Source organism: Natator depressus, chromosome 7 (assembly GCF_965152275.1).
Source record: "Natator depressus isolate rNatDep1 chromosome 7, rNatDep2.hap1, whole genome shotgun sequence".
Taxonomy (NCBI): Eukaryota; Metazoa; Chordata; order Testudines; family Cheloniidae; genus Natator; species Natator depressus.
The window spans coordinates 36,843,209-36,865,639 of NC_134240.1; the positions used below are offsets into that span (position 1 = coordinate 36,843,209).

A 22,431-nucleotide genomic window follows, 5' to 3' on the forward strand; every position below is an offset into this window, starting at 1 on the left:
TATAAAATGCTTTACTAAAAAGATCTGAGTAACTTATTACAAAGGTGAAAAAGTAATTACAATAATTGCTGAAATATCCAGCACTCTAGTAATCCATCCAGAAACAGTTATGAATCATAGCAGGAAAAGAGGTTTAGACTACAAGAAAACTGCACCACTTGGGCAGATAATTGAGAGGTTACTTCTTCAGAGTTTGAGTTATTTTTCTGAAATTTAAGAAATAATCATGGAAACGGTCTTCAAACTCCATCTCAGACTAACAGGTTATAGGCTATCCTAATAGTTTAGAATTAGCAGACCTGCATCTAGAGGTCACCACAGGACGGCAGAATTAACAGTCAGAATGTGGAGGAATGAAAAGTATTTGCCAGCCATGTCACTCCTAGGGCATCTCCTCTGGCTTCAGAAGGAAACTCTTTGGTTTGCTTTTCTATTCAAGAGTGGTCGCTATGGAAGTGACCACTAGAGAAAAGGGAAAACAGGGAAGTAGGGGAAATAAATGGAAGCTAGAAAAAAAAAATAGTACTGAAAACGTGAAGGAGGTCAACTTATTTTTGTTGGTCATTTTTTGAGACTGAGGGACAACAAATACATTCCTTAGGGTGGAGATAGATGAGAGGACAAACCTATATGGCGTAGACTACCTAAAACACTGGAATTTTTTAGGAAAATATGCAGGAGGATCATCTTTTATTCTTAGCATTAGCAAAGACTAACAGTTGCTGATGAGTCTATATTTAGGGGATCAAAGTAACTGCTGTCAGGATGGATTGTAAAAAATAAAAAAAAAAAAAAAATCATGCTACTAAGCGGTAAGACACTACAACCCTAGGAGTCTTTTAGCGTCTTCACTTTGTGCCATGAGAGTTTCACTGGCGTACTTCTGGAGAAGCTCCATCTTCTTTCTACGGACAAGAGCTTCCTCAATCTGCAAATACAAAACATAAAATCATTCAACCTTCAATTCAATCACTAAAACCCAGAGATTCTACATCAGGCAGAAAAGAAAGCAGCCTGTGAAGGCTGGAAGAAGTTGACCTTTTATCAGAAAGCGGTACTGCACAGGACAGAAGCAGCAATAGTATTCATATTGCTCCCAACGTTCAGCTAAAAAATAATGCCGGTCAGCAAAGCCTATCACTGGAATGGAAGTAACTGATGACTTTACAGCTTTGCTACTGCACATTAGTATTTAAAAAGCTTCTGTGGACTGACTCATTTTCCATTATATTGGATATGACGATCTGCTCAGAACTCTGATTGGATAAAATAATTCAAGTGAGTCATTTTCCCATTACAGGGCTTTGCAATGAGATTTGGATGCACAAGCATGACAGCTCTAAAAGTAGGCCAAATCCATACCACAATAGGTTAATTAATTTGTACTGTTTACTTTTCATTTCAAAGTCTGGAAAACAAGACAAGTTTATTGCTGTTTTTTAAATAAAAAAAACTGCCTGCATATGTTGCAGCCTTAATAAAATCACCACTAGGTTTCTGACACAATTACAGGATTAAACATCTTCACTTGAACTCTATATGTATGCTCAAACACATACAACAGTTTTTTAAAGAGATAGCCCTTAGCCACAAAGTCTGGATCTGAACTTCCAAACACATGAGAAAGTTCAGATCCTGGGTTTTGGTCTGAACCAAGCTCTAGTATTTCAAAAGTTTTGTGCAGAAATTCCAATTGCATGTAAAAAATATGGATTTTTCATTTAAAAGGTTGCCAAGGAGAAAATGATCAACAAGTTCTACATTTGTCCTAAGGATATAAATCAGCAGATGCAATTCCACTTGTACAATCAGTGTTGTCATTTATTTTTCCCCATCTCTCTAATTGTTCTCTCTGAAAGTCAAATATGACCACAAGGAGTACAAAATAAGAAGTGGAATTGCACCTACACTGATTTATATCTTTAGGATAAGGCCTTATTATTGATCATACCTTTTTCAGGAACCTTTACATCAGAAGAGGTACAAAGCTTAGTTAATGTAAAACTGGCATTTCTATACAAACATCACAAGATAAATTAAAATACACTCCTCATTCCTTTTGAAATCCACATAATTCTTATTCACAAGTACACTGCAAAATCAATGTTATTCCTATTAAAAACTATTACATATTTGTCTGAATGAGACTGTACCTAGTACATGACGTTTAAAAAGTTCATTCATTCAGAGAATGAACACCATTATAAATTATATCCACACTGATTTTGATTAAAAATAACTTCCTCTTCAGCTCTAGCTCTAGGCTTCAATAGGCAAACATTAAAATAAGAAATGGATGATTTAGTCATTAGAAACAGATTATTATATTCCAATGAGTAACACTTGCATATAAAAGGGTCTGGTCCATTAACACTTGCATGTATTTACCCAAGAGACTTTTTTGCTTTACAACTGGAATCCCCCTATAATTCCCCTTGCCTACATCACTGAACAGTAGTTCAGCATCAGATACCCTGTTCTGACTGTTCCTCACAGGGCTGTGCTCACTAAATCAACAGTACTGCTATTCAGATTGCAGCATTTCTCTCTCCTATAATTTTGCCATCTCATTTTAGCATAGATTAACACTGTACTTATCAACCATTTCATATGGATATATTACTGTTGTCCTCTCTTTCCTCTGAGGCTCTGGTGCCAAGCATTATGGGGTATCTGTGTGAGGCAGAGGCACATCTAGCGCTAGGTAAACAAACTGAGTGAGAAGTCTCAAGAGTTGTTTCAGGTAAATTGATAAATTAAGCTAAGTATGTACCCTAAAACAATTTCAAAAGTGAACAGAAAAAGAGTGACTGATTTCAGGCTCATCTAACGAGGGCCATTTTTAAGAATGGTCACTTGATTCCCTAAACAAACAAAGCAATCAAAAATAGAGGCATTAAAAGTTAACAAGAAAAAAAGCCAGATGCTAAAACTCCAAACTCAAAAACTTAGGAAGTTATTGGTAGCAAACCAGGATTATCTTTCGAGTAACCCATCATAAAGTCTATTCATATTTGCACACTACTTTACAAAATGTTTGAGACTCTCAGAGGAAAACATTCAAAACTACAAACGTTATGTCCGATAACACTCCTGGAAAGTAAACATCCCCATTTCAAAGATGGGTAAATGGAGGTGAAGAGCTTTAGCGATTTCCACAATGAGCCAATATTCAGGAAGAGAACCCAGGAGTTCTGCCCCTTAACCAGTAGGGAACTCTTTCTACAGGATGCGTGCCATTAATTAGGTCCTGCATTGTAACAGCCTGCGAATGTCCCATGTGCCTTTGTCTCCCAGTTATTTCTTACCTCTTGTTGTGATGGCACTGGAACATGGGCAATAAATTTCTGCTGGCCTTCTTCGCCTTCTTTTTCTTTGCCGCTTTCCTCATCAGACTACAAAATGAAAGAAGTTTAAACAAGCTTATTTTGCAGTTTCCATCAACAGGTTACTACAGCTAAACCTCACTGGATCTGCAGTAGTAGAGGCAATCCCAAGGCAAATTACTGAAACTTGAGAACCACAAAGTGCTGAGGGCATGACCACTGTAGGAGACACTGCACTTCACGTAGCAATAGGGAAGTATCACACCACCCTGACCCTGCTATTTAAAGTCCTAAAACAGAGTTGCTTACTTTCCTATGTACCAGGTGCCACCCCTTGTGCTGCTGATGTATGGATGTGGAGCCATGTTCTTACTTTTCCCACATTTCTCAGCTGGGGCAGTGCAGAGAAACTAGTTAACTCAGGCAGGGGATCGGGGCCTTTACAGAGACAGCCATGCCATTTTTCCATTGAGTGGTTGCTCAAGAGGGGTCACCACCACCCTCCTCACTCCGCACCGCTGGGCTCAATGTAGCCATGGGAGTTAGCATAGATATACACAGAGCAAGGTGGTGGGGGAACAGCAAGGCAAACTTTGTCAGCTAGACTAGTTCCTATGACAGGCCCAGCAGAGCTGCATGCAAGCGATCAGAACATGCTTCTGCAATGCTGCTGACCTCCCAGGAATAGGAGACAGAAGTAGCCCAGTGGGTGTGGGATAGGGTTAGGAGTGACATGCACTCCCCCCATTGCCCTGCAGGAAGCGTGATGTCACAGCAGTACCCCTGCTCATTAACACCTGCAAAACCTTGCTAATCTGTGTTTCAAAGAAGAGCAAAGCTGGAGGATGGTTTTGTAGTACATCAAAGTGTGAATAAGTGAAGTTCTACTGTACACAAAACAACTTAAGTTCAACTACAGACACTAAATATTCTACATATTGTACACTGTTGTATCTGTACTGATAAGTAAAACCTTTTGAGAAATTCAGAATCTCAAATGCCATCTATGCCATCCCCCACAAATAAAAACTCAAAATTAGTCTTCTTACTTGGTTTTCATTCCAATCACAGGAAAAAGCCTTCCCAACCTGCTGACTTTGGTCACACTCTAAGCATGCATTAGAATCAAAAGCCCCATTCTAGTGTTAATTTGTATCAACCACAAACACTCATGCATAGGGCCCTACCAAATTCACAGCCATGAAAAACGCACCACAGACCGTGAAATCTGGTCTTGTGTGTGTTTTTACCCTGTACTATACAGATTTCACAGGGGAGACCAGCATTTCTCAAATTGGGGGTCTTGACCCAAAAGGGAGTTGCAGGGGGATCATAAGGTTATTTTAGGCAGGTTGCGGTATTCCCACCCTTACTTCACTGCCTTCAGAGCTGGGCATCCGGAGAGTGGCAGCTGTTGGCGAGGTGCCCAGCTCTGAAGGCAGCGCCCGCCAGCAGCAGTGCAGAAGTAAGGGTGGCAATACCATACCATGCCACCCTTATTTCTGCGCTGCCTTCAGAACTAGGTGGCTGAAGAGTGGCAGCTGCTGACTGAGGGCCCAGCTTTGCAGGAAACTGAGCAGAAGTAAGGGTGGCAATACAATACCACGCCACCCTTACTTCTGCGCTGCTGCTGGCAGTGGCTCTCCAGCTGCCCAGCCCTGAAGGCTGTGCCACCGCCAGTAGCAGCGCAAAAGTAAGGGTAGCAGTACCACAACCCGCCCACAATAACCTTGCGCCACCCCTCCACCCCCAACTCCTTTTGGGTCAGAACCTCTACAATTACAACACACTGAAATTTCAGATTTAAATAGTTGAAATCATGAAAATTATGATTTTAAAAGTCTTATGACAGTGAAATTGACTGAAATGGACCATGAATTTGGTAGGGCCCGACTCATGCAAAGAGTACAGAGGGTAGCAAAATTCTCCTCAGAACAAAGCAGCCATTCTGTTTCCAAGTAATTAATGCTGAAGACATCTAAAGGATACTCATGCTATCCAGCCTAACATTAATTGCTATCAAGACTTCAGTCTCTTATTCACTGTGGTACCTCATCATCGACGGCATATATGTTTATTTCCTCCTCTTCCTCCTCCTTGTCACCTCCTGCAAGTCGTGCCTCTCTCTCTACTTTCCATTTTTCCACTGCTTCTGCTATGACTGGGTAGAAAAATAAAGTGGTGATACTACATAACTAGGTTTAAAAGTAACGTCAGGCAAAAAGTCAGTTCTAGAGCTGATGCTAATTCTTCTGAGTCCTTGTATACAGACTTTTATCATGCACTTGTAACAATGCTCCTGGTTAGATCCACAGGGATTGAACCTGGGACCTCCATCTAAAAACCATGAGCTTCTACTGATTGAGCAAAAGGACTAGGTCCATTAGTTCAAAGGCAGAGGAAGACCCAAAACAAGGAAAGGTAGTTATCTACCAGAGGGAGACAAAGTCACACTTAGTGTGAACTGCACTGTAACCAGGCTGAACCTTGAACGTGACCAAGTTGTTAGACTGGTTACAGAACATGGCCCAAAACTCCACACTATAATTGTGTTGGAACCAGATCCAGGGAACACTGTTCTAAATGGATTCAATACCACAGCTATATTTGTAGTGCAAGCAGGCACACGAAAACAGGCTGCTTGATAGCAGTTAACGTACCATAAGGCTGTCAAATACAAAATTTCTCAAGTAATTACTACATGGTTAAACCACGTTCTGCTTGACTCATTTTTATTTTCTCCATTTTATAATCGATGCCAAATGAAATGTACCTCTATTTAAGGTAACTGGACTTGGTTGTAGAGACCTTATGTTGTGGATAACCACTGCTGGGCTACTATACCTGGGGTTCTGCAAATGCTAATACACCCTTAACTATAACAGTAGCTATGCTACTTCAAGTTATAAGTAGTGTGAACACTGCTCCACTCCTCTTTTCTTCATGCCTTTACCTGATATCGCAGCCTTCACGTTAGGGTCCACATCTATCTCAAATGAGCCTGCAAATATCCTGCAAGGACTACCAACGTATGCAATGACAGCCCATCTCAACCATTCAAGGTTAGTCAGTCTCCTAGCAAAGAAGACAGCAATGTCTCTAAAAAGCCCACAGAGATTTGCTAATAGCTTTCTTATCATGCAGTTAGAGTTACAATACCCAGAAAGCAGCAATTTTTCATCTTTGACAGCAACTAGGGAATTACTAGCCCCTCTTTACTCATGTAAAGAAACAAAACTACAGGAGAAAAAACTGACCACAGTCATATAGCTGTGCTGCTACGTGATAGCATAAGTAATGAAAAAGAAAGCTACTGCTAATTAGGAAAGTTCAAGTAGTGTTTAACCATTTAATTCTCTCTCTCACATGAGCAGACCATAAAAGAGCCTGGATGATGTCTCACATAACTGGTGACCTTTATTTTTCTATTAAAAACATCTTAAAGATGTCATGTGCTACTACTTTGGGGCAGTCCGTCATATACTGGGAGAAAAAAAAAAAATCTGAAGCACCCATCCCAACAATTCTAGGAGCTTACACAAGCTTTTGAAACACACACACACACACACGTTAAAAATCCAAAATATTATTTTCCCGAACTCCAATGAATTGCCCACCAAAATAACAACCTTCTTCATGAGACCCCAGAACCCTGAACCCCCACCCAATCAAAAGAAGCTAGAGAAAACATACTCCTTACAGCATGCTCCAGAGGCCAACAAATTCCACCTTACACAAACCAATTAAATTCCCTGCTTCCCCGCATTCAAACCAAGGGGCTTGAGCATCTCCATTTATTACAGATGGCACAGTGTCATTTGGAGAGAAAGTTTCTTAAGCAGTCACGTGAATCCAGTATACTACCCCTCCTGTCTGTAACCAAATGATGCCAAGATAAAACACTAGACGTTTTTAATGTTTGCACCAGCCCCTATATATGCTCAGATCTTATTTTCACTCTAATGCTTCACTCCTTTCTGTGTATTTGAGCTCCCAGCCCTTCCCTGTTCCCACCTTTTGCTACCTTCCACCCACTTTAGGCTCCATCCCACAACACTCCAACTGTTGCTACTCTCATATCCCTGCTACTCTCATATCCACTCCTTCCAGTGTGCTTTCCCACTATTCTTTCCACAAAGGATCCAATCCCATTCCTGCCAAATGCTTCTATCCCACAGTCAATGGCAGCCCAGTCCCACACTATTACTGCTGCCTTTACCAACCCTCCTTGTGCGCCAAGCACCCTCCTACTCTCACCACTCCAACCATTGCTAGATCATCACCCACTCCCTTAGATCGGCTTGATCTATTCTTACCTACTTCTCTCCCTGCACATTCCATCCAGGAGGAAGCCAAATTATGCTCCAACCCTAGGCATGCAGCAAGACCCCGATTTGAGGCACTAGCATTAGATCCTGTAGTAACTAGGAAGCTAGGCAGCACCCTGCAGTCTTTAGAGGCTCTCTTTTAACATGTTTCAGAGTAGCAGCCGTATTAGTCTATATTCGCAAAAAGAAAAGGAGTACTTGTGGCACCTTGGAGACTAACAAATTTATTTGAGCATAAGCTTTTGTCACAAAAGCTTATGCTCAAATAAATTTGTTAGTCTCCAAGGTGCCACAAGTACTCCTTTTCTTTTAACATGGTTTCCTATATACCTCTCCCTACTGCACAGCTTTCAGCATTCCTGTGCTACTGAAATTGCAGGTAGTGAAAGGGGACCTGGCTTTGCAGCTCAATTCAGGTGCTGTGTATTGTGCAACACATGGGGCCTGCTCAAACATGTTACAACTGAATGTTTGCTCCTTCTAGCTGCAGCAAAACAGATGCAAGTTGATGAATACACAGCCTGGATTAGCATTTATGGTAAGATCAGGTCACAGAGTAGCTATCCGAAAAGAACAGCTCTGCAGGAAAAACAAGCCTGCAGTTAGAAATGAGGGGGGGAAGCCATGAAAGAAAAGGCTGTTATAAGGGACTTGAAAAAAGGTTGAGTGCATAACCTGTGGCTCTGACATCATTTGACTCAGCTGAAGTATATAATACAGGTTTGTCTCTATGTATTCAAAAGAGACTGAAGTAAACCAGAAAGGGACAAAGTCAATGGAATAATATCAAGTCTACAACGACACAGATATTCATTTCAAGAAGGTATAACCTGGGACTTTTACTGGCTATGCAGATGAGCTAACTCAAGTCAACCTAATGTTTTCCCCATAAATATTGAGGTCATAGTGGGAAGAAAAACCAGGTGAAAGGCAGTATTTCATAACTATTTATAGAGCTTCCCCCTGTAATCAATTACAGCAGCTCAGCTATTTCTTCTGTGGCTCATCTAATTTGCTTTAGGCTCATTCCTTCCATAATATAAGAATTACAATGATTAGTTTCCCCTGTATCCTTGTGATTACAGACATAACAGTTTGGCATATGCTTAGGCTAACTGGAGTCAGGTGGTCAACCACACACACAGTTTCTACTCCTTTATGCAGCAAGCCATTTAGGATCAATAAATAACTTAACCAGTCTTACCAATGCACATTTCTAAATGCTAAGTTTAGGTTACATTCCAATGGACTTTTTTTTGTAAGATGTTCTACTGAATTCATGTATGCCCCACCATAGTAATACTAGCAATCAGGGCTAGTATAGCCCTTTTCCAGTGGACCTTAAAGTTCTACACAAAAGCAGGGAAACTGGTATCTTCATTTTACAGACAGGGAACACAGGTACAGAGAGGCTAAAGTGCCCAAAGCCTGTGTTAGTGGCAGTGCCTGGTATAGTATCTAGATATCCAGACTCTCCAACACCCACTGGCTCCAGTGGAAAGGTGTAAACCAGCTGGCTTCCAAAAAAAATTAGTCCTTGCAGCTGTATACTTTTGTTTGGAAGCAGATGGAGGAATGAGAGAGATTGCATCCCCTCTTTAAATGAAAATATGCTAGTTTTCCTGATTTCAGCAAGAGACAGCCAGAAAGTGTGACAGGAAGATGCCTACCCTTTTATTTTAAATGGAAGCATAGTAGTTAAATGGGACAACAAAAATATTCCTATCAAAGAGCTTTACAGTACACTAAGTTAAACTATCAAAGGTAGGAGTACTGCTTATTCACTGTAGGTAGAACTACGTACAATGAAGATCTACAAACCACCGAAGAAAAGGCAGTGAAGCACCGTTTTAAAAAGTAAAGGCAAAAAACAACAAAAAGAAACCCACTAACCCTTCTGCGCTAAGTAACATGCAACTTGGAGACGGTTACACGTAACAAGCTGGGGACACCAGAAACAGCCTTAAATGAAGCTGCACCCAGTTTATATAGGACTTTTTGATTTCACATACCTTTCTTTTCATGTTCCTGTTCCAATGGCTCCAAGACGCCATCATCTTCATCCCTGTAGCCATAATACTCCGCATCAATAGCCTTCATAAGCTCAGCTCGAGTCTTCCTTGGAGGAGGGAGAGCTGAAGGAACAAGAGACCACACTCTCAATGACCCGAAAAAAAAAAGTGATTCTACCAATCCACGAGGGCTGGTCCTGTTCTCATGGATTACATCAACCCTGTACCATTTGTCTAACAAGGCAGATCTGACCATCATCCTAACCCCACGTTCCCATCAGCTTCCACTTTCTGGCAATTTTCTTTTAATTGATGCCAGCTTCATGCTGCCAACCAGTGCTTCTAGAAAGTAGTTTCTTTGAGTTCTACAAACCCTACTTCAGCCGTGGATGACAATATTTAAGAGTGGATAGGGAAATCCCACATGGCCCTTTGTGGCTATGTCTACACTGCAATGAAACTGCAGCTGGCCCATGTCGGCTGACTCAGGCGCACAGGCTCAGGCTGTGGGGCTATACAATTGCAGTGTAGAGGCTCAGGCTGCGGCTGGAGAGCAGGCTCTGGGACCCTGCATGGGGGAGGATCCCAGAGCCTGTGCTCCAGCCCAAGCTCAAACTTCTACACTATAGCTCTGCAGCTTGAATGTTGCGAGCCCAAGTCAGCTGAGACAGGCCGGCTGTGGGTGTTTTATTGCAGTGTAGACATACCCAGGGGGATTCTGGAGCAAAGCTTCCTGAGGAAAAAGCGTAAAATGGTTCCATTTGGGCTTTTAGGCCCAAGTGCCTCTTGACCAAATTATGCAATATTTATGCAGAAGATTGGCTAGGACCAGCCAAAGGGTCAATAGGTCCACTAGGCACACATTACAGAGATATCCATTGATCACCTGCCTCTTAAAAAAAAATAAATGACTGAGATAGAAGATTAGATAGGCCATTAATCAGAAACTATATATAGACTGCTATGCTGTTACTGATCAATGGCTTACCTAGTTCACAAGCTAGATTAAATCCAACTCATACAAATAAAGAAAAAACTTTTTCCATAGGATATTTACCTTTTCCTTTTACTATAAAATTAGTTCACATTCTTAAGCATTATAGTGAATACATGAAGCACCTTTTCATGAAGATTTAGTCAATATGAAACCTGGAGTGGAGAGCTGAACACAGGTAGAGTCATTTTAACAGGACAGCATCAAATAGTTTTAACCGAAGATTAGTTTTCTGAGCTTACAGGCATGCCATCCTGTTTAGAAAAGTAATGTGGTCTCTACTTCATACTAGATACAGGAGTTGGAGCATGAATGTAAAATAAGGAAGGGAAGAGAAGACACACAATTTCCCCTTTTATCATCCTGCCCTCGTTTGGAACAGTCACTGAATGAATATAAAATATTTGAGCTTTGGGAGTACAGAAAAAAATTTTTATCTAATTCCAATCAAGATAATCATGGCTGTGAAAGAATAGGTATGTAAATAAATGGGTTTCTTCTCAGTCAAGGAAAGAGCTTTTAATGGATGACTTAAGTTATACTGTGGTAAATGTCTGACTAGACCAGAGGTGTGCAAACTACGGCTCACCGGCCACATCCAGCCCACGGGACCGTCCTGCCCGGCCCTTGAGCTCCTGGCCCAGGATGCTAGCCCCCAGCCCCTCCCCCCCTCAACCATGCTGCCATGCAGGCAGCGCAGCTTGCGCCTGCCCACCCCCCAGGCTTTCCAGTAAGCCTGTCCTGCTGCTCTGAGTGGCATGGAAAGGAGGGGGGGGGGGCAGGAGGATGGGGCAGAGGTTCGGGTGGGGGGAGGGCGGTCAGGAGACAGAGCAGGGGGGGTTGGATAGGGGGTGGGGTTCTGCGGGGGTGGTCAGGGGACAAGGCGTGGAGGGGGGGGTTGGATGGGTCCGGGGTTCTGAGGGGGGCAGTCAGGGGGCTGGAGGGGGTGGTCAGGGGACAAGGAGCAGGGAGGGTTGGATGGGTCAGGGGTTCTGAGGGGGGCAGTCAGGGGGTGGGAAGTGGGAGAGGGTAGGGGCCAGGCTGTTTGCGGAGGCACAGCCTTCCCTACCCAGCCCTCCATACCGTTTTGCAACCCCAATCTGGCCCTTGGACCAAAAAGTTTGCCCACCCCTGGACTAGACTGATCACTAGCCTAATATGTATGCCCACCTCCTTTTCCCTAGGATTCACCCTACATTCCAGATGACACATTTTGTATGACAGAGATGTTAGAGATCACTGATGTTATCCTGGCTGAAAAAGTCACAATTCTGAAGCAGGGGAAACTTCGCATCTGTGATAGTCACCCATCAATACAGAAACAACAAATAATTCTGAAAAGCAGCTAAAGTTACTTACGTTCCTTTTCAAAGAGCTCTCTGACACCCGGTAAATCTTTAGCAGCTCCAAAATATTTGTAACCCCTGTTTCCTGGAACTTCCTTGCCTTCATGATCTAGCATTTTAGGACCAACTCTCTTTAAAAATAAAGTACATAAAAATCATTGCTCCTGTCTATGGTCATTTTTCTTTCCCCATGTTAATTAGCATTACCCATGCTCTGGCTTACTAGGCTAAAAAACTGTTCTCTAGGTATGTTAGATGATTCAGAAGTAGCAGCCCACTCAGACAATCTTTTTATTTTTCAAAAGAGAAAATGTCCTGTCTTTTACTGAGTGCCAAGCAGTTAGAAGGACTGCGCAAAACATGGAGTACTCTGACCCACGACAGACCCACCTTGTCACCTCACATGCTGGATTTTACAGTAGAGGGACAAGAGGGGATTAAAATGCCATACACAGAAGTCTACGATCCGGCTCCCTATGTGATCCTTACCAGTCCAACTTTTAACAGAAGGGCCTGATAAATCAGCACAAATTACTAGGACTCTCAAGCGATTAAAAAAATTAACTGCAATGAACTGCACTGTTAAACAATAATAGAATATTATTTATGTTAATATTTTTGGATGTTTTCTATATTTCCAAATATACTGATTTCAATTACAACACAATACAAAGTGTACAGTGCTCCCTTTATATTTATTTTTGATTACAAATATTTGCACTGTAAAAAAAATAGTATTTTTTAATTAACCTAATGCAAGTACTGTAATACAATCTCTTTATCATGAAAGTTGAACTTACAAAACATAGAATTATGTACAAAAAAATAATTGCATTCAAAAACAAATCAAGGTAAAACTTTAGAGCCTACAAGTCCACTCAGTCCTATTTCTTGTCCAGCCACTTGCTCAGACAAACAAGTTTCTTTACATTTGCAGGAGATAATGCTGCCCGCTTCTTGTTTACAATGTCACCTGAAAGTGAGAACAGGTGTTCGCATGGCACTGTTGTAGCCGGCATTGCAAGATATTTAGTGACAGATGCACTAAAGATTTGTTTGTCCCTTCATACTTCAACACCATTCCAGAGGATATGCATCCATGCTGATGGCGGTTCTGCTCGATAATGATCCAAAGCACTGCAGACTGACGCATGTTCGTTTTCATCATTTCAGTCAGATGCCACCTGCAGAAGGTTGATTTTCTTTTTTGGTGGGTCAGGTTCTGTAGTTTCTGCATCAGTATTGGTCTTTTAAGACTTTTGGAAGCATGTTCCACACCTTGACCCTCTCAGATTTTGGAAGGCACTTAAACCTTGGTTTGAGTGCTGTAGCTATCTTTAGAAATCTCACATTGGTACCTTCTTTGTGTTTTGTCAAATCTGCTGTGAAAGTGTTCTTAAAACAAGCAATGTGTGCTGGATCATCATCAGAGACTGCTATAACATGAAATATGTGGTAGAATACGGGTAAAACAGAGCAGGAAACATACAATTCTCCCCCAAGGAGTTCAGTCACTAATTTAATTAACACATTTTTTTAAAATGAGCATCAGCAGCATAGAAGCATGTCCTCTGGAATGGTGGCCGAAGCATGAATGGGCATACGAATATTTAGCAAATCTGGCACGTAAATACCTTGCAATGCCAGCTACAAAAGTGCCATGTGAATGCCTGTTCTCACTTTCTGGTGACATTGTAAATAAGAAATGGGCAGCATTATCTCCTGTAAATGTACACAAATTTGTATCTTTTAGCGATTGGCTGAACAAGAAGTAGGACTGAGTGGGCCTTGTAGGCTGTAAAGTTTTACATGGTTTTGTTTTTTAGTTCAGTTATGTAACAAAAAAACCCTACATTTGTAAGTTGCACTTTCACAATTAAGAGAATGCACTACAGTACTTGTATGAGGTGAATTGAAAATTATTATTTCTTTTGTTTTTTACAGTGTAAATATTTGTAATCAAAAATATAAAGTGAGCACTGTTCACTTTGTATTCTGTGTTGTAACTGAAATCAATATATTTAAAAATGTAGAAAAACATCCAAAATATTTAACAAATTTCAATTGGTATTCTATTGTTAAACAGTACAACTAAACTGCGATTAATTTTTTTAATAGCATGAGTTAACTGCGATTAATTGACAGCCCTACAAATTACATCTTGATCTTTCATCATGAGATGTTGTGTATGTCAAAAGTCAAGTATTTAATTATTTCATGATCAGTCAGAGGATTTACTCTCTGCTGAACACCTTTACACACTGACTGACATGTAATACAGGACAGTGGAGCCACAGAAAGTGGCAGGTAGAGTTTGTGTATCTCTTCGGATTCTGAACAAAAAATACTAATAGCCTAATCTTAACAAGACCCTAAGGCTGAGAGAAAGCCATCAAATAGTCATTTTCAGAACCTGGAGAGGGAGAGAAAGATAGGACATCACTATTTGATCTAACATGCCATTCAGCATGTTTAGAGGTTGAGCAAGATGTGTTAATCATTGAAATACCAGCCACTAGGAAAAAAATAACCAAACGTCTTTAATACATCTCTGTTGTACACACTATGAAATGCCGGTCATCCAATATTCAATTGATTAAAGTTTCTAGTCTTGGGTTGATGGGCTTTCACTTTGCTAGCTATTCAGAGTTAACTGCAGAGATGTTGTTTACCAACACAGCTGTTTTATACTTACTGCATAATCAGGACCTCCCAGCTCCTTTATCCGGACCTCCCAGTGCCCCTTCTCTCTTAGAAGTTTGTTAATTTCATCATTCAAGTCTCGAATTCTGAATTCACCTAAACCAGCTTCAAGATAAAACAAATGAAGAAGTTCTTACAGGCACTGTATACTAACCACTTCGGAAAGACTCATTTCTCTCTGTTCCCCTATGGGGAATACTCTCCAAACTCTTGTTGGAGGCCCAGCACTTTTCTTGCTTTCACCAGAGGTCTTGCCTCATAACAAGCAGTCTGGGGGCTCGAAAGACTTAACTTGAGCACACTGCCCCTCCTTGGGAAGAAGGAGTTGGACTAGGTACTGACCCTCCTATAGGAAACTCATTTTTATCCACTCTGCCAGGAAGCAATATCTTAAATGGGGATGAAAAGTGACTGCTCACTGGTCCATAACCAGTACTTAGAGTACATTATTCCTAAAAGCACTGGCCTATCCATTTTTAGTCCTGGCATGTCATGAAATGTATAATGCCTGGGTGTCATTTAACTTAATTTTCTTCAATATTTGTAGTTGAATACTGACACTTAAACGTCAATCATTTCACAAAACTAAATTCATGAAACCTTAAGACAAACTTCAACAGCACAGTTAGGTGGATAAAATATTGGACTTTTCTCCCCTATTTAATTGGACTATTGTAGCTCCTCATAAAAGCAGACACAAGAACTGTTCATAACAGCATTTGACATAGCCTCTCAGGTTTCTTAGTGCAGATAATCTCCATGGCAATAAAGATTTTTAATTTGTGAATTTTTAAAGGTAAATATTTACCAACAAATATTGAAAAAAGTGTAAGAGTTAAGCAAACCAACAACACTTTAAAAATGAGGTCTAGCCATAGATAGCCTTAAAAGCATCCACTAAAAGCAGGCCAGAATTGATGTGAAGGAAGGAGGTAAGATGGCAAACAGAATGATGCAGTTTTAACATCAAACCCATTATTGCTAGAAACAATTGCTATGCCCCACTGAAGAGGTGGAGTTCCTTCTAGCTCCAGTGTCAGATATCGAGCATTAAAATAGTCACCACGACCACTGTCCAGCAGTGCTATTTTGAGACCGATCCACAACTTAAAAACAGCAGCCAATATGATTTTATAGCCAGGTAAATTAAAGCAGAGAGTTAATTGACATTGGTACCGAAGTTTCACACAAATCAACTGCAATTAAAAGATGCTCACCATTTTGAATCTGTGCCACTTTCTTGGAAACTTCTCCAATAATCTATTTAAATAAAAACAATTACGCAGAAATTAGTTTTTCTTGATGAGTCAGAAGTCAAGGTAGTTTCAACTGTTAAACCATTCTACATGCTTAAGAGAACTTATATTTGAAATATCAATAAGATGTTAATAAAAGTTTAATTTGGGCACAAACACTATTCATAATGACTATCTAAAGAACTATCCGTACTAGGAAATGCATCATCCATGACTCCTTTTTGTACAGACATTTGCACCTTTGTGCTAACAATAACCTGCAGTCTATCCTTTAACTTTCTGGTCATTATGGTTAAAATATGACACGCTCTATTTTAGCTCAGGCCTCAGTCAATCCCTAATTTAACTGTTTACACACGAGTAAGGAGAACAATTCTAGCAGCAAAAAAAATATTAGATTTAGTTCAGTGTTCAGTACAATTATCTCATTAATTTTAACTGTATAAATATTTTGCTAAAATTATGCATATTCCCATAATTTGATTATTTATCAGTCCATCCTCTATAGAATTAGAAAAGCCTGACGTTCACTGCCTAGATATGCGATGCATACCTGACGTCTCCATTTCTCAGCTTTCGGCAACTCATTACATTCTGATGCAAGAAAAGGTCTTCGCTCCTGTTTGGGAGAAAGACATGTACATTGTAAAGCTTCAAACCACCTAATATTGAAGCTTGACATGTTTCCAAAGCAACTGATATTTCATGCTCTGAGTGTAACATGGCCTAGTTGCTCCTGGATTAGTCCCAGGCAAATCAGCCACTCGTGCCTCCTTACTTGAGTTTCCTGTGTTCTCATCCCATCTTTAAAGATTTAATAACAGACCTGATGAAATAAATTCCATTTAATCACTGATCACAGCCACCAATTCAAGCCCAGCATGTACAAGTAGAGCCTGTCATCTTTCCATTCAAACCCTTTTCCCTCCATTCTCCAAACCCTATTCTCTCCATTCTTCATCACCAGCAATGCTCTAGTCAGTGCGACTCAAGCGTAGCATCACTTTTGACTCCTCTGCCCACACCTAGTCCATTCCATTGCTTCTCGACATCTATAAAGTTTATCCCTTCCTTTCTATTGCTGTTGCTAATATTCCAGTCCGTGCCCTAGTTTTCTGCATTAACAACGACAGCTTCCAACTCCATGGCCTCTTACCCTTCCAGTTCATTCAAAAAACTGCTACAAAAATCATTTTCCTTTCCTGCCACTAGCCACTTCACTACCTTTGTTTGCATCCTTCCATTAACTTCTGTTATTCCCTACATACATTCATAGTATTCCTCACCTTCAAGTCTCCCTACTTACATATTTGCCCCTACAGCTCCTCTTACTCCCACTTCTTACACTCCTTCCAGGCCTTACTTTCACATAATTTATGTCTCCCCTTATGTTTGGAACAGACTCCCAATTAGTGTGTGTCCCCCAACCCCCAAAACACATCATCCCTTCCTCTAGGAAACTCCTGAAAAGCCACCTGTTCAAAGTTTTATCTGCAATAGCCACTGTTTCCTACTGCATTACTCTATATCAGGGGTTCTCAAACTTCATTGCACCGCAACCCTCTTCTGACAACAAAAATTACTACAGGACCCAGGGTTGGGGGGCCATAGTCAAAGCCCTACGGCCCTAGGCCAGGGAGCCAAAGCCAAAGCCCAAGTGCTTCAGCCCCAGGCTGGGGACCTGTAACCTTAGCCCCGACACCCAGGGCTGATGCCCTCAGGCTTGGGCTTTGGCCCTGGGCCCCAGCAAGTCTAAGACAGCCCTGGCGACCCCATTAAAATGGGGTCGCGACTCACAGTTTGAGAACCACTGCTCTATCTTGTCCTTCTCGGAATTTATAAATGTGTCAGTACTCGGGGAAAAGATGCAAAATTATAACTCAGAACAAAGCCCTTTAGTAGGTTGTGTGTTTCCTTCTGAAAAAACTCTTACTCCAAACAAGAAACTTTTCCTCATTTTGAGAAATAAACATTGATCCAAATCCTTCCATTGACCTGATCTTGCAATTCATCCGAAGAAAGTGGACTCCTGCACCCACACAGAGCTCCAGTGGAGTCAATGCATGGCTTCACCTGGGGAGTCAGTTAAGAATCAGGGCCTAAGATAATGGGTCCTTTTTTAGTTTCAGAATCCAACCTTTTGACCCGTGTTTTACGCAAAGCCACTGACCAACAATTTTTCAAGTCATGTGCCAATCTAACTTGATTTGAGGGTTAAAAGTTTCTCCTACCATGCATCATTAAATTTAAGCATAGATGTGATAGGAGACACCACATGGCTGAATAATGGCACAGCATGCTGTGTCATGTGCAAGCCCGGAGTTTGGATTAGCCCTGGAAGTGGAATGCTTAGGGGTCGCTACTTTGGTAGTACAATATGAGGGAAGTGAAAAAATTATAAAAGGGCTTTTCTAGCTCTCCTGAGCTAACTGGGAAAGAAGCCAAACAAAGCCCATGATCAAAACCAATGACAACGAATGTACACTCAGTTAGCAGAAGGAAATCTCTATCACTACATTTATATTTTTAGAATTGCCTTCTGAATGACCTTGCTTGTATCTCTTTGTTATTCTTCCAATATCAAGGTATATTGCTTCTACTGTGAAATGCCAACTTGGCTTTGGCCATATGGACTATCTACAGTATTAGAAGTTGATTTAAGCATGGTCCACTGTATGCCTCTCCAGAACAGTTTTTCAGCCCTTCCCCAACAATAACTGTTACTTGTGGGTTTTGTTGCCATACTGCTTTCCAGAGCTTCTCCCAATTTAAGCCCCTTTCCCGGTGACCACCTTAGCCCTTGTGCAGCAATTACATGGGTCACATTCCTTCTGCTCACAGTTGTTGATGCAGCACTGCATGTGGCTTTGCATTATGTGCTGATAGGTGAGGACTAATTTCTTGGTGATTCATTTAAAAACCAACATAGAAGACCTATTTTTCTCCAGCCTACCTTAACTTTTCCTTCCTCAAGCTGAGCTTGGCGAAATCTCGCCAAGGCTGTCCTGAAAGGAAAAAAGGAAATTAGTTTACTTTTAAAACCTCTTCATTCTAACAGCAGTGATTTTCTAAACCAAGGTTTTCAAAGGACTTAACTGGTTAAGTTCTGCATGGATACACCTATATTATATATAGGCTTTCAAAAAAGAAAATGATAACTACTGTTTCCATGAAGAACATTCCAACATTGAAGAAGCCACCAGTCACCAGTGCAGTCACCCAGCCATGAATTTTGTGTTAGTATTAGAAGTACCAACAGCCTGCTGGGGAGGCAGAGGGAGACAAGGACATCAAGCTTGTTCATTTTAAAGAAACATTTCCATAATATTTCTCAACAACTCAGGAAGAGTCCCCGTATGTTCTGTGGCTGATTAATATACATACCTATTTTTAAAAACAAACAAGCTATGTCTAAAAATTTCTTTAAGTATCTCTCCCACCACTGCTACCAAGGGATTCTTCAAAAACCCATCCCTCCATTGTCCCCCATAACCAAAGTTATAGCACCCCTGACTCTAGCCAAGATGACTGCAGGTTACTTGAGATTGGTTCTCCTCTAGTGAGCTAAAGAGGACACAGTTGCTTGAGACAGAAGAAACAGCTCCTAAGGGTATGGGGCATAAACATGATAATGCTGCAGTCCTCCCATTGTGACAGTGAGGGACTGAACTAAGCCTTGGTTGCATGGCAGGGTAACTTCAGGCTACTCCTATGTTAGTTTCCTGTAAATTAAAAACCCAAGAACAAAACACTTTCCTCGCTTTGCAATGAGCTAAGTAACTCTCACAGGACAACGTACTTTGTGCAACACTAACAGGCCATGCAAAGACTAAAGGGTGCTGCTCATCAAACTGACATACCACATTGATTCATAATATAGTAGCATATAAATTAGCACACATCTCCAATGGGGGGTTGCAATTCTGTAATCAATTCACATTTACAATGCTGAAGACAATTTGACAGAAAAAGAGGCATGAGTGCCATGATAACGCAAGCAGATTCTTCAAACCATTCACCTCCTGAATGCTCAATATTAATCTTGTGTGTTCACCTCTGCCCAGCCAAAGACAACACAGCTGTTCCAGTACGGACCACTAAAAGTGCTACCACACCTGCATCTGACATCTAACTTTAGTAACACTTCTAGAATCCAGAGGCTAAACAGCAACACTGGTTTATGATTTTTCATCTTGTAATGTCCATAACTGCCATAAAAAACAGCTGATTAAGTAGGGGGGAAGTATTACAAAAGTCCTGATACTTTGAGTATCACCACAAATTATACTTTACAGGTATGTTTAACATGGAATATTACTGTGTATTAATCAGAGTTCCTTGAATTTAAGTCAGTGTGGATGGAATACCAATGCCTTTCAAGCATGGAGCAGATCATCAGTCCTGTTCACGCATCAAAATACATATATGAAAGATGCATTTGCATATATATACACACACACACACACACCCACCACTACTACTACTTTGAAATAAAAACAAGTACTTCATTTAGACGGTAAGCAGGAGCTAGAACCGCTGTACATGCGGACAGAACTTAATAGCTAAATAACGCATCTAAGTGTTCAGTTACCAAGGTGATGAACAACAAATACAATACCAATAGGCAGTGCACTGTGACAGACACTTTGAATGACAAACATAACCAAGTTCACAGCTGTACTTACATAGCCTTTTCTGCATTTCGAGCCTAAAAAAAAAAAGAGAGAGAAACAGATTAACAGGTTAACTAATACTTAAAAGTTCAGCCTCAGTCTAGCACAAGTAAACGCTTGCAAATAAAAAAAATAAGAACAAAGTGCCCAGCTTTGCTCAAAATCTCCCCAGTCCCCCATCCCAGGCCTTAAATCTTATGTATATTATTGTAGCACCTAGGATGGACCAGGACCTCACTGTGCACTGTACAAACTCAGAAAACACAGTCCCTCTCCAAAAGATGTTATAATATAAGTATAAGACCAGAGAACAGATGGCCAGACTGGCAAAGGAGCACAGGGAAATAATGTGACGCTGCTTCAAGGAGAGGGTGAACAAACTGGATTTCCCGGGAGGCCCACGCATGTGTCCTGGGAGCTGCTGGCAAAGGGCACGCAATGAACACAGTGGGACCCTGAGAGAATGCACAGGGCCTGTATGAACTCCATGCTGCCGGGGAAGAACGTTTGTACAGCGCCTAGCACAAGGGTCTGGGGCCCAGGGTCCAAGGCTCCACCACAACACAAATCACAGCAGCAGCCCCCTTGCGAGCCGGAGCTAGTCACCGTGCGAACGCCATGGCCCCAGACGCAGCTGAGAGGAACGTGGGCGCGCGGGTCCCGGCACAACACAACCGGGGAAGCGGGGCGGAGCCGCCTCTAGAGAAGGCCCAGGCTGGCCGGTGGAGGGGGCCGCGGGGAGCCGGGCGGGGGCGGCCTGTGCGGAGAGGGGGCGTGGGGATCCCTAGGGTGCGGGGGAGAGGTCCCAGCAGGGCGCGCGGCGCGGACGCAGCCCGTCACTCACCATGATCCCCGCTGCCTCACGGGCCCTGCAAGTGGCACCTTCTTCTCCGGCCGCTTCCCACGCGCGGACAACAGGAAGCGCCGCCTCGGCGGAGCAGGGCGGAGGTCAGCGGTCGACGCCAGCCGCCAATGCCCCGGAAGAAGATTGAGGAGGCGGCAGAAGCAGGAAGTTGGCTGCGGTACGTAAGGTGAGCCAAACCGGAAACGGAACTTCCCCTCCAGCCTAGTCCCAGCCGCTCGCTGGACCGTGCCGCAGCGACACTTCCGGCTTTGCCCCCCGTGCTCGGACTTTGGCGCTTGCCTGAGCTGTCCTCGCGCAAGTGTAGTGTGTGGTTCTCTGTGGAGCATGCGCAGTGAAGCGCTCACCTCCCTTGCGGCCTGCTTGAAGGCGCAAGCGCAGTAAATCTGCTGAGTGGGGTGGGCTCTACGGTGGGTTGAGGCTTTTCCCACACAGGCAGAGGGTTAGACGGCGTCAGTCTGCAGCGCAGACACCTGCCACCTTTCCCCAGCACTAAGGCCCAGGTCCTCAGAGGGATTTAGGTATCTAATGCCTAGGGAGGCTCTGGGTCTAAATCCTCCCCTAGGCACAGGCAATTAAAAATATTATTTGTAAACTCTCTCTCCCCTGCACATTAACTTTGTTATCCAACTTTCTCAATAGTAGAGGAGTGCAAAACCCTTCGCACCAGTACAGTTCCTCATAATCAATGAGTACTTATGGCACCTTAGAGCCATATGGTTCCCAGGTGGGTCATCAGCAGTGCTAGAAGCTTTAGATCCACAGCACAGACCTCTCTGCCACTTGGGCTAAGTAATGATACCAGCCATAAAAGGGGAGATGAGGCACATTTTGACAGTGTAGCTCACGAAAGCTTATGCTCAAATAAATTTGTTAGTCTCTAAGGTGCCACAATTTTCTTTTTGCGGATACAGACTAACATGGCTGCTAC

General features: G+C 42.1%; 1 protein-coding gene across 1 annotated transcript; it reads right to left on the reverse strand.

Moving 5' to 3' along the window:
• Positions 1–774: 774 nt before the first annotated feature.
• On the reverse strand, positions 775–21,639 carry ISY1 (ISY1 spliceosome associated protein). Its single transcript, XM_074959824.1, has 11 exons — positions 21,483–21,639; positions 20,651–20,673; positions 18,919–18,970; positions 16,519–16,584; positions 15,927–15,969; positions 14,702–14,814; positions 12,020–12,137; positions 9,667–9,789; positions 5,378–5,487; positions 3,309–3,395; positions 775–928 (listed from the first exon to the last, which is right to left on the reverse strand). Exons 1-11 carry the CDS (start codon positions 21,483–21,485, stop codon positions 821–823), a joined length of 846 nt encoding a protein of 281 aa, XP_074815925.1. The 5' UTR covers positions 21,486–21,639; the 3' UTR covers positions 775–820.
• Positions 21,640–22,431: the final 792 nt, after the last annotated feature.